The 16,635-nt window shown below is 39.5% G+C and overlaps 1 protein-coding gene across 1 annotated transcript; it reads right to left on the minus strand.

The window, feature by feature from the left end:
* Positions 1 to 3,047: 3,047 nt before the first annotated feature.
* On the minus strand, positions 3,048 to 3,725 carry LOC149826861 (pentatricopeptide repeat-containing protein At2g22410, mitochondrial-like). Its single transcript, XM_090018389.1, has one exon. It carries the CDS (start codon positions 3,723 to 3,725, stop codon positions 3,048 to 3,050), a length of 678 nt encoding a protein of 225 aa, XP_089874515.1.
* Between the last annotated feature and the right edge of the window lie 12,910 nt (positions 3,726 to 16,635).

Below are 16,635 nucleotides of genomic sequence, written 5' to 3' on the forward strand. Positions count from 1 at the left end.
CACACACACACAGAGATTATATATATATATATATATATATATATATATATATATATATATATATATATATATATATATATATATATATATATATATATATATATATATATATATATATATATATATATATATATATATATATATATATATAATGAAGAGTCTAAATATAGAACATCCTAGTATTTTGCAGAATTCATTGATGAGAATGTCTAAGTTCCAATGACGGTTTCTCAGCAGCCTCCTCCAATTGTTGGTCATCCCAGCAATGTGTATCCCAATTCAAGTTTGTAACAAATACCTTGTAAACAGTAAATGGCCAACACGTGCCAAATATAGTGGCTCCATATGCTATTCCAGTGTAGATGAACTTCAAAATAAAACAAAATTTAGCACTACCACAAACTTCTACTGACAAATAGCTTAAACAGACAATGAATAAATATACAACAGAGGGGATACAGGGTCGCAGGCCGTTCTGGTTGCAGGAGAGCGACTTTTGGCGTGCCCCCTTTTTCAGCAAAGGGAAACAGGGAAGACGGTGGAGGAGGTGGAGCGACAGAGAGAAAGAGAGAGCGCACCTGTACCAGAGAAGACGGTGGAGGAGGAGGAGCGACCTCCGTCTGCAACTCGTCTGCAACCAATGGAGGAGGAGCAGCGGAGGAACCACCAATGGAGGAGGAGGAGCTGCCTTAGACGATGGAACTCGTATTTGTGCTCGTCTGCAACTCGTCAAGAAAAGGGGGAACTCTTTTTTTTTTTTTAGCCAGGATCAGGTGCCATCACATGGCCATCACATGGCACACTTTGAGTGTGCCTCTGCACCTGGTTGTCAGTTGTGGGGCCAGAAAAAGAGGGCAGCCAGGTGCATAGGCACACTCAAAGTGTACCATGTGATGACACCTGATCCTGGCTCTTTTTTGGAGGGCTTTTGAATCTGGGTTTCAAAATCTGAAAAAAACAGATCTCAATCAGCATTTTGGCGTCCGACTTCAGGCATGTACTGTTCCACGTGTCGTCATTTGAAAGGCGTGAGGCACAAAAAATGTGTAGGTCTACTTTTGTCTTTGATTTTTGAGAATTCAAGAGAAAATGGCAGAAGTAGAATTCTTGTGAAACAAGCCCTCTAAAAACGAAATTTGTAGGGCCAGTGAAAATTCTCTCACCTCTGTACTCAAAGCGCACCCATATCCTTTCATCAATTGTCAGTATGGACTGGCCATGTTTTTTGTAAGATTGTATATGTTGTGGGAACAACACGACCCCATGGCCTTATTTGGACTTGTGTCAGTCTTGGTTCACTGCAGCAATGCTGCATTACTGGTGTTGAACCTCCAGCATGTACCAAGTAAAGTGAGACCAAGAAACAATAATCCTTCATGTAGTTTTTTCTGTTTGAAAGGCCTCCAACTAGCATTGAGCCCCCATAAAAGGGCGTTTACTGTTATGGTGCCATATTGGTCTCTCAAACAGGCTCAGAGGCTTCCAAATCCAATGTGGATGACTCCAGATGTATATGAGAGATACCAATATGAAGCAATTGAGTCTCCATTACCACCTAGATGTGACCCAGTTTATTTGGGCTCTGATGAGTTTGGCATTTAATCCATCCATATACTTAAGCTGTACTAGTCAAACCTAGATCAAAGCTACACTTGATGTGCTTCCCAACAAAAGGGTTTGCATTTCACAAACCTTGATTGGAATAAAACAGCCAAATAATTTCTAATATCATTTCCTCACGCTGATGCACAGTCTACACCAAGAAGTCAAAATCTGGAAAGGCCTTCCAAGCATGCAAATGTTTGAAAGCTGTGGCCTTATGCTTCCTCTGCTTGTTAATGTATATCATCCAATACTTGTTCTATATCAGGCACATATCCAGCAGACTTCAGATTTTTCCCCAGATTTTCCAACATCAAGTGGACCTCCTCAGTGTGGGGATGAGATTTTTCATTCACCAAAAACTGGTGAAGGATGCCATTGAGTTCAATCAAGCTCCAGACAGGCGGTTTCTGAATCCCTTTCTCAGACATCAGTTCCCTCACCTTCCAAGCATCATCCCACCTGTTTGCTTTTGAAAATATGTTCGACAAAAGAACATAGCGGCCACCATGATGAGGATCAAGTTGAAGAAGTCGATTCCCCACAAGTTCACCAATCTCGATGTCCCCATGGACCTCACAAGCACCCAACAGAGCCCTCCATGCTATCGAAGTTGCTTCTACTGGCATTCTCTCTATAAATTCATTGGCCTCCTTTAGAAAACCTGCACGGCCAAGAAGATCAACCATGCAAGTGTAGTGTTCTATCTGCAGAATAATGCCGTGCCTTTTGATCATGGAATAAAACTGGTGTCAGCAATGAGACCACCATGGCTGCATGCAGAAAGAATACTGACAAAAGTGATCCCATCAGGTTTCACACCTGCATCTTCCATGTCACCAAGAAGCTCAAGTGCCTTCTTTCCCTGCCCATGTTGGGCTAGGCCAGAAATTATGACACTGAAGAGGGAGAGACTCCTTTTATCATCTGAAACTCCATGAAAAACATCTAGAGCCGTTTCTATGCATCCACACTTGGCATGCATATCCACAAGAGCAGTAGCAAGAACCCAATTCTGCTCGATTGACAAGTTCTTAATATAACCATGAAGCTTCTTGCCATATCTATTGCACCAAGGCCAGCACGTGCAGAAAGCACACAAACCAAAGTTACTTCATCTAACTCAAAGCCTTCATTCTCCATTTTCTCAAAGAGTTGCAATGCCTCTAGAAAATACCTTGCTTGAGAATAACCACTGATCATGGCTGTCCGTGTCACAGGGTCTCCTTCGGGCATGTCATCAAACAACACCCGTGCTTTCTCGATCTCTCCGTTCTTCCCATATCCAGACACCATAGAGCTCCATGGCATCGGGCTCTTCTTTCTCATCCTGCAGAACAGCTTAACCCCAATTTTGCATACATATCAACCACAGCACTTTCTAGGATTAAATCCTTATCAATCTCCGAATTCTTTCAGATCAACAAATGAATCTGCTTCCCCGTTCATGCATCTCCGAGCTTCGCACATGCCGAGAGCAGACCCACGATAGTGTATTCATCAGGTTCAATACCCACAATCTTCATCTCTCTGAACACAGCCAATGCATACACGGGGTTATCGCTATGAGAATGGCCAGTGATTATGGTGTTGAAGGAAAATACATATCTTGTTGGGCTACCATCAAACAGTTGGCGTGCAGAATCCATATCACCAAAGACAGAGTAAATATGCATCATAGAGTTCGCGACAAACAAATCGGAATCGAACCCATTCTTTATAATGTGTGAGTGAACCTGCCTGCCAAATGCCGGGGTCGGGCATCTTGCACATGAATTGGCCAAGAAAGGGAATGTGTAATTATTGGGTGGAGTACTAGAATGGAGCATCTGTTTGTAAAGAAAGAGTGCATTTTGATGAGGTAGGGCTCTAGAGTAGGCTTTGATGAGGGTGTTCCAGATGAACATTCCTGGTCGCTTGATTTGGGAGAAGATAAGGAGTGCATGGACGAGATGGCCGGAAGTCGAGAGCGCGAAAAAGGATACGAGTTTCCGGAGGATGATGGGGTGTTCATGGAGGCCATTGATGATGATCTGTGCATGAATCCTAAGGGCGTCCAGGAATTTTGGAGACAAATCTAATAGATGTAGCAACTTCAACGGTGAGGAGGATGTAGTGGGCATCTCATAGGCAATCTGATATATACGAGGTTCATGGTAGAGAGTGTGCCAAAAAAGGGGAATTCAAATTTTCAAACGAGGGAGATAGCCGTTGGTTTTTGCCTCTTTACTTTCACTGGAGCGGTTCGGTTTTCGGAGAGAACCATTTTCCTTTTCAACTTTCATTTTGATAGTAACTTGGGTTTTTTTTTTGTAAATGTAATTTTTAGTCTTTTTTTTTATATTTACATGGAGAAACTGCCACCATGAACACAGAGACCTGGCAGTGCTACGAGTAAAAGTTCATAGGCTTACCCCTTGCCCTCAAGGAGTAGCCATGCTTTGTAATTTGTAGTCTTTTTCAAATTCCTATCAAGTTTTTTTTTATCTTAATTAATATATAGTTAGGCCATTTGAAAACTTATAGCAGGGATGGAGAGTAGCATTTCAAGAAGTGGCAGCTGCCAAATTCTGGATTTGGCAACTACCACCTACCTAGAGACGCTTTACACCCAATCATTTCGGGCAACTCTTGCATCCTCTGTCTTACTGCGGTTGCTGGTACAGATATATCCGATGCTTATTCCTCAAATATTGTCATTGCTTCTTTTCTAGGAAATGAAGTTTATGACTCTTAGACCTTCTACCTTCATGCGATATTGCTTTGTTAGGCTTTCCCCATCGCAACTACAATGCTGCCTCTTGCACGAGTGTATCGTGTCTCAATCCCAGTGTGGTTGATCATCCTCTCGAAGTAGCTACTGATCATAGCCTTGATAAGCTATCTCACCAACTAGCTAATTAGACATGAGTCCTTCCTTGGGCATATTCCTCATTTTACTCCTCAACCTATAGGGTATTATCTAGTCATTTCCAACTATTGTCCTCCTCCCAAGGGTAGGTTCTTATGCGTTACTTGTCTGCCACTGAAAACACTACTTCGTGTCCAACATGCCACCAACGTTCATCCTGAGACAGGATCAAACTCTCCATAAGATTCATAGTTGCATTACTTATAACTTCCTTCTTCGTGGGCAAAGCTGATTCACAATCGTCTTTCATCCTAAAGCATAACTTGTATCCATGCATTTTATATTAGCATGGAGTTTGCTCCCAACAATATGGTCATCCCTACTCTTTCACGTCAATCCCACAAGCCTCTTATCTCATTCAATCACGACAGGGGAGCAAGTCAAAATAAAAAAAGCTTACATTGGGTTTAGTCATAATTAGGCTCGAGCGTATGACTTTCACCATGTAAAGGTGACACTCTACCATTGAGTTATATCCCTTCTTTCCCCCCATTGAAAAATAGAATTGACTAATCTTAAGTTAAAGGATTGAGAAACTCAACGCCACTATTTTACTATTCCTGAACAAACCAGAGCCAAGCCTTCTTTTCGTACTATTATGGATACAAAAATAATGAGAAAAGTTGGATTCCATTGTGAGCTGCTCCTATAAAAAACTACAGATTTGAGTCATAGCACATGGTTTCATAAAATCTGTCTTGATCTAAATGGAGCAGGTACCATATGAAAAAAATCTTTTTCAACATGTTCTATTTGATACTGGTAGGATAAGAACCCAACTCAGTATTGTTAAAATAGAAAAGAAAATACAAAAAGAGAAGAAGCAGAACCAAGTCAAGATGATACAGATCAACCCGTCAAAGATCTTACCATTTTCAAAAGAACTGAAGTTAATTTCTTTTTAATTTTCATTCAAGAGTTCTTATGTGTTTCCATGTTCTTTTGATTTTGAGACTTCAAAAAATGACCATCTAATACTTAATCTGGATTATAATGAGATTATGCTTTCTCTCATTTGATTTTATTCATAAAGATAGGAAAAAGAATAAGAATATTGACCATTCCACTTTAAGATCGAGCAAAAAAAATGCATAGAAGAGAGGTAGAGATATATGTAGGATATAGCTATCTATATTAAATTGTGGATGCATCAATCATAGATTCATTTTTTTTATGATTGAACCAAACATGGATACGATAGAGCTGAAAGGGGTAAAAAATAGGAGCAGGTATTTTTTTTCGATATCAAAATGGTATTTAATGAATTCAATAGTTCCAACAGAAAGGAAAGAGGATGATGGAATCACAAGGATCTCGACCTCAAAATGAAGGGGGATGTGGTGAAATTGGTAGACACTACAGACTTGATTGTATTAAGGCTTGGTATGAAAACCTATTAAGTGGTAACTTTCAAATTCAGAGAAACCCTGAAATTAAAAATGAGCAATCCTTAGCCAAATCTTGTTTACACAAAACAAGGGAAGCAGATCAGGTCATGCTGAAAATGAGCGTTTTTGCTCATGCGGACATCGTGGCCATCCGATTTGCATTTTAAAAAGCTCAAAAGTCAACAAAACCACGTGGCATTCATCCAAAATGCAAACAAACGGCCAAGATGTCCGCATGAGCAAAAATGCACATTTTTAGCATGACCTGATCTGCTTCCCAAAACAAGGGTTTCTTTTCTAGAAAGAGAATACAAAAATGATTGGTGCATAGGCTCAATGGAGGTTGTTCTAACGAATGAATGGGGTTGAGGGTTGGTAAAAGAATCTATCCATCGGAACTTTGAGGGGAATCTATCCATTGGCCTTTGGATTGCCGGATTCCAACTTGTATATAGATTTTTTCGACCATCTAAAAATCAATGACTACTAAGGCCTTAATTTTTTTTGACTAAAAACATTTTTTCTGTAAAAAAAAAACATGATCCAAGAGTAGATGCCTACTAAATCAAGTATGTTGAATATATCTATGAGGTTAGATTGTGTCAAAACAACATGCATCGTGAGATTCAAACTAGATTCTAGTATAAATGTTTGTACCGAATCCAAATAACCCAAGCGGGGCCCTGTGTCAAGCTGAAAGCCAAGGATCAAATCCCTTGGGGCCGCGGTTATTCTGGTAGGGATCGGCTTTTACCCCCAGCTTGCCTTTCATAAAAAATATATATACATAACCCAATTTCTCTGCCACCCTTGGTAACGTTAGGTTAAACTTGGTTGTAGAGTATTTCAAAAAAAAATGTTGATTATAGAGTAAATTTACCATGTTACCCATACAAAAATGCATGCGACATTTTTTCTTATTTTATTTTGTTTACCTTTAAAAACATGTCACATGTTCAATGCTGCCACTTGCCACGTGTTTAAGATTTACGAGGTTTTTGTTTGTCAATCAGTTTATTGTTGGAAACAAGGAAATCAGGGCAGAGTAAATTGATAATTTTGATCCCATAGGTTTATTTACTTGACTCATTTGCAAAAATAAAATTTTTTTATTATGATGACGAACCCTTGCCTATGCGAGAAAAAATCTCGGGTGGGCCCCATGACCACCCTGCCTTACATGGCCCAGCTTTGCAAACAGAAGACAGACTTGTGTACCAACATGGTATTCACCTCAACACCTTCACAATCACCTCGCTGGCCACGCAGACAACCCCTTCAATGGATGTATTAGCCAGGAGTTGCTAAATCTGAATTTGAGTAAAAAATATAAATAGTAAATCTGAATCTAGATCAATATCCGGTGAGATAAAGACGAATATGAATTCAAAATACATTGGATCCAGAAAAAATAAAATCAAAGCAAACTATTTATATGTAAAAAATAAAATCAGGTCTGATTTTGATTAAGATTAATTCCAACTCTGACTTAAAATGCTGGTCTAAAACTGACCTAAATGCCAGAGTAATTCAATTGAACAAATCCTAATATGATCTGAATGCACATTTAGATTTTACTTAAAGGATCCAAATTCGAAAATAATATGTCAGACTCAGATCAGATATTTCATTGTATATCCAATCTGTTTGCACCCCGATTAAAGTGACATTGGTTTGACACTTGACATGGGATGATCGCTTTCTTAAAAACCATGGAAAGGCGTCCCTTGCTGCAAAGTCGAAGTCTCGGTGGGTAGGAGGACCTTAAAGGTTATACCAATCGAATGTGCGATCGGTGATGGCGGTTTTTCTTTTACCTATCCAAAATAAATAAATAAATAAATATCGTTCGGAATTCACGAACTTGATCACGTTTAAGGTGACCTAGGGCTATCCTTAATCGCGTTTGGGGAGGCAATGAAAGTTGCAAAATCACTAAGGTGTGCACATATCAAGTGGGGCCAAAGTCACAAACACGGTTGACCATTTAAAAATATTAGAGGATAAAGCAAAAAGAACAATCCCAAAAGACACAAATGGTGGTCATGTTGTCTCTTTCAACATTGTATAGACGCAACCTTCACTTTAGCTTAATGATAGTGAATTGTGCTTAGCATAGGCATAAAAGAAACAGTTTTAGAATAATGATTATCTTCGTCATGTAAGTCATTAAATTTATAGTGTTGGAACAATTTTTTTAAGCAATTGACAGAGGAGAGGGATTGCTCTTCAACATTATACCAGATGCTTTATGAGATGTACGTAAGGGGGATTACCGGATTTTATCTTATTAGTAGTAGATTAAATACAATCCTCAGAAATGCCTATAAATGAAGACCATGGCTACGGTAGTTCAGTTAAAAGATTGTGGAAAGCCACACTAGCAGAAATGAGCCGAAATAACTCAACGAATAGAGCATGTGTTTTTCAAATATCAGCCAGGCTATCCTCCTCTCTCCGGGTATCTCTCCATATCGCCCATATCTCGGGTCCCCAAGGCCTTCGATGGGTATTTCCTAGACTCCAGCTAAATGTGGATTATCATTGTAACCTCCTCCTTCTCTACCGTGACACTGTATTTATTCCCCTATGTACCTCATGAATGCATATGCGAAAATAATAAAAAGAGAGAGTGTGATAGCGATTTACCCGTGGAAGTAGGCACCTCTGCCGAACCACGTAAATCCTGGTCTTCAGCATGTGCTTGCCACTCTAGTCTACATGGTATCAGAGCAGGCTAAACTGTAGCCTGATCCAGCGCTCTCCCCATCCAGCATGTCCAACGACGAAAGAACCTCATCGAAAAGAATGACAAAGCCCTTAGAGAAAGCCATTGCCCATGACCAGATCAACCCCAATGTAAGAATTACATCGATCCTCCTCAACAGACCCAACTACCTCACATGGTCAAAATCAGTGCTACTATACCTGAGCGAAAAAAAAAAAATCGGCTACGTAAATGGGAAGACACCTGCACCAAACATCATCGACTCAAAATACGACGAATGGAGGTCGTTCAATGACCTAGTCATGTCATGGCTCCTGAACTCTATGGAGCCCAAGTTCACCGAGGGATTCATATTCCTGGATACAGCAAGGAAAATCTGGGAGATAGCGCACGAACTGTACAACGAATAGAATAACATCGCAAGAATGTACCAACAGGCGCAGGATATCCACCTCCTCAAGAAGAACAATAATCCACTAAGTGAATATCTCAGCAAGCTTCGAAACATGTGGGATGAGATGGACTCCTACACAGCGCAATACTCCGACGCCATCGGCCAAAAGAAACTGAAGGAACACAAAAAAATATTCTAGTTCCTTGTAGGCCTCATACCAGAATACGAGGCCATACACAATCAAATCCTTATGGCCCGTGAGCTGCCATCAATTAACTGTGTATGCTCTACTGTTATGCGCGAAGAGTCTTGGCGTCGGGTAATGAACCAAAAATCAGAGAATACCAACAACAAGGAGAGATCTGATAGGGCCGTCTTCATCGCCGCTTCCACACCCAACCCCAAACGAGAGGAACACTGGTTGAAGAAGGGAAACAACAGGTGCACTCAAAGCTCACACTGCAAGAAGGACGGTCACACGAAGGAGAGGTGTTGGTTCCTCCACGAAAGACCTAGCAGGCCAAAAGACCTGACCAATGCGCAGGTCGCCGTCAGTGAGAAACCGGGGACACCCCTAACTCTAGAGGCCCTCACCGACCTCATTAAGAATCTAAATCAAGAGTCCAAGCCGAAGTCTAATCCCGTTGTGGCAGCTTCATCCAACGCAGTGGACAAACCAGGTAACGATCTCTTCTCTAACGGTAGTCATTCTGAGAGTTGGATTGTCAACTTCGGAGCGCTCGAACATATAACCCATACCACTACCAATCTACATGACATTAAAACTCCAGGGGACATAAGTGGGATCACTATTGTCGATGGGTCATCCATGAGTACTCCAAGCATCAGTAAAACTCACTTCTTCAATTCCAAGAATCACTCAAATGTTCTGTATATGCCAAAACTGACATCAAACCTTCTGTCTGTGGCTCACATCACTCAAGATCTTAATTGCAGGGTTATCTTCTCCCCCACTGATGTTGTATTTCAGGAAATTTTGATGAAAAAGAGGATTGGTGAGGGAAAGCTCACCAATGGGCTATACATCATCCCTCAGGAAGTAAGAGCTCACCTAACTAGAAGGGAAGACGACTCCAATCGGTGACACAGACGCCTCAGACATCCATCTCATAAAACTCTATCCTCCATAATCCCAGGGTTGAAATTTGACTCTCATTTATGTGGTATTTATCAATTTGCAAAAATGACACGGGTTCCTTTTCCTGTCTCTGAAAACACCGCAATAAAACCATTTGATAGTGTGCACTCTGACACATGGGGGCCTGCCTCTGTCACTTCTCACTCCAGTTTTAGATACTACCTTTTCTTCATAGACGACCACACCAAGGTCATGTGGCTCTATCTGTTAAGGTTCAAAGATGAAGTTTTCGACAAATTCAAAAATTTCTACAACATGGTGAGAACTCAATATGGGAGTCACATCAAGGCTTTACGGACTGACAATGGTACATAATATAAAAATGAAAGGTTCAAGGCCTTCGAGAACGAGAGTGGTCTCAATCACCAGTTCATCTGCGTCGAAGCACCTCAGCAGAACGGCGTGGCTGAGAGAAAAAACTGCCACCTGCTTGAGATGACTCGATCCCTCCTATTTCAGATGAATGTCCCAAAACCCTACTGGAGTGATGCACTCATGTGCGCGTGCTACACCATCAACCGTCTCCCAAGTAAGAGACTCCAAGGAAAATCTCCCCTAGAAACACTTAAGGGACATAAATTGAGTGTCAACCACATGAGAACTTTCGGCTGCACCGTGTACACATTTATACACAAGAACAAGCGGGACAAGTTGAGCAAGTGTGTCTTAAAATGTATATTTCTCAGATACTCTACCTCAAAAAGAGGATATTGTTGTCTTAACACCCATGAGAACAGAATGTTCATCATTCGGGACATTAAATTCAACGAAGACACTCCCTTCTTTGAATAGGTTCAAGAGCACACCTCATCGCAAGGGGAGATAGTCCTTCCCAACCTTGAATGCAATGACTATGTCAATACTGCAATAGAAGGGCGTGACACTCATCATCTCACCTCTCAAGAAGGGGGCGAAGACACTGGACCCATCAATGAACCTGCTCAAATCCAGACAAGGAGATCTCAATGTGAAACACGTCAGCCAAGTCATTTCAATGATTACATCATAGGAAAACCAAATTTCCTATAAGCACCTGTCAAAAAACTACAAGGCCTTTCTCATCAGCGTCAACCGCAACAAAGAACCCTCATCCTTCGAAGAGGCAAAAGCATCTCCCATATGGACCCGAGCAATAATGGAGGAGCTAGACGCTCTTCACAAGAACCGAACATGGGAGATCACCACTTTACCCAAAGGGAAGAAGGTAGTAGGATGCAGATGGACTTTCAAGATCAAATACAGGAGCGGCAGACACATAGAACAACACAAAACCCGTCTCATAGCTAAAAGATACACCCAAACTCAATGGCTAGACTACGAGGAAACATTCGCTCCAGTGGCAAAAATGAACATGGTAAGAGTCCTCCTATCAATAGCATGCAACTTTAAATGGCCCCTCTATCAACTTGATGTAAAGAACGCCTTGCTCTAAGACAAACTTGACGAGAAAGTATATATGAAGCTTCCCTTGGGACATCCAAAATAAAGAGACCCATCAATAGTTTGCAAACTTCACAAGGCCATCTATGGTCTGAAGCAATTGCCTAGAGCCTGGCACTCCAAACTGAGCAGCGCCCTAAAACAAGAGGGATACTATCGCAGCCATGCTGACAATTTAGTATTCTTCAAAAGGAAAGTTGACAAGCTCACGATCATCTTGGTATATGTTGACAACATAATAGTGATTGGGAACGACAATGATGAAATCGTAGAAGCAAAAAGGTTTTTATCCACCGCCTTCGACATCAAGGACTTGGGGAAACTAAGGTACTTTCTCGGAATCGAGTTCGCTCACTCAAATAGGGGAGTTTTCCTTTGCCAAAGGAAGTACACTTTTGACATTCTAAGAGAAACCGAAAACTTAGGGTGTAGACCCATCGAGACACCAATCGAGATCAACTACAAGTCCGTCAAAGAGGATGACGAACCCCTAATCGACACCCAGAGATACCAACGTTTGGTAAGAAAGCTACTCCACCTGACCGTGATAAGGCCATACATCACTCATGCGGTCAATGCGCCCATTCAACATATGCATTCTCCCACTAAGGGACATCAAAAAGCAGGGGACCGCATACTAAAGTACCTAAAGAAGTCACCTGGGCAAGGTATCTGGTTCAGGAGAAATGGGCACATCAACATAGAAGGATACTCTGACGCTAACTGGGATGGGGACGTCAACAGGAAATCCACTACCAGCTACTATGTATTCGTAGGGGGCAACCTCGTCTCATGGCAGAGCAAAAAAACAAGGGACTGTCTCCAGGTCGAGCGCAGAATCCGAATACCGGGCCATGGCTACCGCAACCAACGAACTTACTTGGACCAAGGCCCTCCTCAATGAGATGTGATTCAACCCAGCGTCACCCATTTCCATGCATTGCGACAACTAGGCAGCGATTCACATAGCCGCCAACCCCGTCTTCCACGAGCGCACAAAACACATCGAAATTGATTATCATTACATCAGAGAAAAGGTGCAGAAAAAAGGAAATTTGTACTCCTTACACCAAGAGCCAAGATCAGCTGGCAGTGGCAGACAGACTAACAAAGGGTCTAACTCGGGACAGACTCAAAAATCTCCTAAGCAAGTGGGGTTGTATAGACATACACGCCCCACTTGAGGGGGAGTGTTAAAGATATCATCCAGGCTATCCTCCTCTCTCCGGGTGTCTCTCATATCTCGGGTCCCCAAGGCCTTCGGTGGGTATCTCCCGGACTCCAGCCAAATGTGGATTATCATTGTAACCTCCTCCTTCTCTACTGTGACACCCCTGTATTTATTTCCCTATGTACCTCATGGATGCATATGCGAAAATAATAAAAAGAGAGTGTGATATATAGCAAGTTACCCGTGGATGTGGGCACCTCTGTCGAACCACGTAAATCCTAGTCTTCAGCATGTGCTTGCCAATCTAGTCTACAGAATAGATGAAGGTTTGAGTCATCCTTCTAGCACATGCCCCTCATTCGATCCAGTGAGTCAACTCATACCGGATTTTGAAACCATCAGGTTCCAACACATTGCATTCGATCAACCGAAAAATGACCATAATACTTTGGAAGCACTACCTTGATCCTGGAGTTGTCGGCACTCTCAACTGCATAATTTGGGTGTCAGTCGTCCAGATCGTCTCGGGCTGCATACTGTGTAAGATGTTTATGTTTCAAGGCTGAAGAAACAGGTAAACTCCTATTTTGGTAGTGTATGTTCACGCAATCCCTATTTACAACAACACAGTCTACTACCGTGCCTATTATGATATCATCAGGGGGAGTCGTGAGGTAGAGATCTAATACATGGACCTCCTGATTTTCATCATAGTGAGCGTTGAAAATTTCTATGGTGTTGTTGGATCATATGTACTTGTGGGCTGTTTGCATTGTGGAGTGATAAATCTTGGGACTCGTTGGCTCCTCTTTTTAAATGCAACCCACAATTGTTGAACTCTCTTATGGTTGACTTCTCTTGGACCAACTTTTCTGTATGGCTGAGATTTTTGCTAATGAAATGAAACATTAATCCTTACCTTAAAAAAAACCAAATAAATTTTATTTTATTATCAAGTTTTAGTGCACTATACTTTCATTGAATTTTATCGATCTAAAAACAAATTTTAACATGAAAACCACTTAATTTAATTAATACATGTTTCTTGATAAGTTAAACCAAAACAACTATTAGTTTATACTAATCCAATACTTGTAACTACACCATTTAGGACCGTTTAGGACAATGGCTAGGTGATAAATCTGGTTAGGACCTATCTATTACTTGGGGTTTGAAATTTGGTCCCCTCTATACCTGGATTAGTACCTGGATCTAAGAGAAATACTGATGTATTTTATTAGGAAGTGGTACAAGCAGGATTCAGATCCATATTTGAACTCTGATCCAGGTTCACCAGGTTTTCCAATTGGTTCTGGTTTCTCCTACACATGGTGCAAACATTTCCATGAAAGCCTTTGGCAGATCCAAATCTTATTCATATGCATTTGTAACTATCCTTCTTGGAATTTCAACAATATTTACTAGAGGCTGATCTTGCCCCCAAAATTAATTAACTTCAGTTTCACGTTGAAGGGTTCCATTTCCTTGCTTGTTTGAAAGTTTAGAAAACTTGTTATTAATCCCATATTGAATCTATTGCTGTTTTCAAAAAAGAAGATCAGCCTTCAATAAAGCAAGAAAGGAATCTATTGCTATTACTCCCATAAAACAAGCCATCAGTAAAGTTGTTGGGATTTGACTCTTATCAAAGTATGCAACAATGAGGAACATGGTAGAAAAAAAGAAGAAGAAGAAGGAAAGATCAAGTGATCAGTCTTCTCACCAACCTCATTCGATGCATACAATGTCACCTCTACATATGTCTGCATCGGAAATTGCGCTCCCTTCCCTCCCTTATCTTTTGACATTGACTTGACTTGACTAGAGATAGAGCTCATCATACGATCTGAAAACACATATATTCTTTCCTTTCAAAAAATTTACAAAACACGATTGAATTTTTACTTATTTACAAAAACATTTCTAACTTTAAGAATTTTAACAATACCTGCTTGAGTTAAGAAACTAATTCTCAAAGTCACGCGCCTCTCTTGACTCAACTGGCTATGACCTGGTATGACATAATAAAATTACTCTATTGCCCTTATCTTTATTCTAATTATCTTTCTCTAAACCTAGGTTAAACAAGTCTCTCTCTTTCTCCTTGTAGCACATAACACCTCTCAAATGCTAGAATGTGCCCTCAATCAACAATCAGGGTCTGTAACTTGAGGAATCACACACAAATAGAGTCAAGGCCCTAATTTAGGAACAAAAGGGCTAAAGAGAGTGAATGCTCACATAGATCTAGTAAAGCATTAGGAGAAGAAAAGAAAGAATAAAAATATTGGAAAACATGGTAGGACACGATCTAAAAATTAATTTATAAACTTTATAAAATTTATTAGTTGAGTATGACTTGTCTACGTACAATTGTAAGAATTTCATAACCTTATTTTATAAGAAAAAACATATTTTTTTAATTTAAAATAATCATAGTAATGGGATTAATTATACACTTTCTATACATGATCCATATAACACGTTAATTTAAATATGCAAATAATTTTTTTATGACTAAATTAACATTTTAAATTAATATATATAATCATAAATAATCAATTGCAACATTTAACCTTATCTAGATATATTAAATTTCAAACAATATACACTTGCAATTAGAAACAAATATGTAATCATAATCAATAATCATAAATAAGATCAAGTTTATTTTAATAAGCAATCGAATATGCCAAAACATAAATCATTTTATTTTAATGTAATTTCATACATAATAGGGGAGGAATTTGTTTTTATCTTAAAAAGGCAAAATTTAGAGAATTGAATAAGTTTTTCAGTGCATAAAAAATCACCGAATTCAAATATATAATTCCAAAGTTATGACTTCCGCACTAACTATGCCAAGTACTATCCGATTTAATGTATGATCCAACTCAAATATATGTAGAAGATTCAAGCACTAATTTGAATAAATAATATATATAAATTAACAATGATATTAAGATAAAAAAAAATAACATACCTTTCACAAGCCAAAACTCTCAAATTCATGTTGATTGAAAAAAAATAAAACTGAAGTATAAAGCTAGATCAACTTACTTTAACTTTAATCACCATCAAAATAGAATTAAGCTAAGATTTTGTGTTCGCCTTAGGTTTAGGAGCACACCACATCTGAAAGACCTAAGCTTGTCTCTTGTCTACATGGCTAATTAAAGGCTGCCCATAAGTATTTTTTCATTACTTCTTAGTATGAGACCCTTTATTTATAAGGTATTGGGGCTTTAGTCTCTCTTTAAGAAAATGATTCTTAGTTGATGCCAACCTCCAACCACACTTTATTAATTGACAAGGTCATCTTTTATTAAGTAATATTTATAATTAAAATATGACCTTAAAAATTATAGAGATTTTAAAAATATTAAAACTAAATTTAACAAATACAATAATTATAAACATGTCTAAAAAACAAGATTTATAAAAAACTTTTTGACAAACCACAACTTTGACTCAATATATCAATATTTACTAGTATATGTTTTTTGGATCACATTGAAAGACGTCGTACTAAAAATTTCATATAGTCAATCCTATCTCAAAGGCATTATCTCTCAATAAAGCTACATGTCCCCACACATATCAAATTGCCTAATTGGCAGAGAGATAATGTCGGGTCTACTACAAACATGTGTACCATATGCTCCACGATTTCTGCCAAGTTCTCAGGTGATTTTTCTGTACTCGTGAGTAAGTCTATCTCTTGAAGATCTCATATTCAAGAAACTCTATTGCAAAAGAAAAATAAGATACACTACATCACCCTAACTCAATCAAGCTTATACCCTTAACATGATTTATGAGACATCAAAAACACTCTATCC

This window comes from Nuphar pumila, chromosome 10 (assembly GCF_984573655.1).
Source record: "Nuphar pumila chromosome 10, dmNupPumi1.hap1.1, whole genome shotgun sequence".
Taxonomy (NCBI): Eukaryota; Viridiplantae; Streptophyta; class Magnoliopsida; order Nymphaeales; family Nymphaeaceae; genus Nuphar; species Nuphar pumila.

Coding starts and splice junctions, on each gene's coding strand:
- LOC149826861 (XM_090018389.1), bottom strand. CDS start 3,725: ATGCCCACTACATCCTCCTCACCGTTGAAGTTGCTACATCTATTAGAT.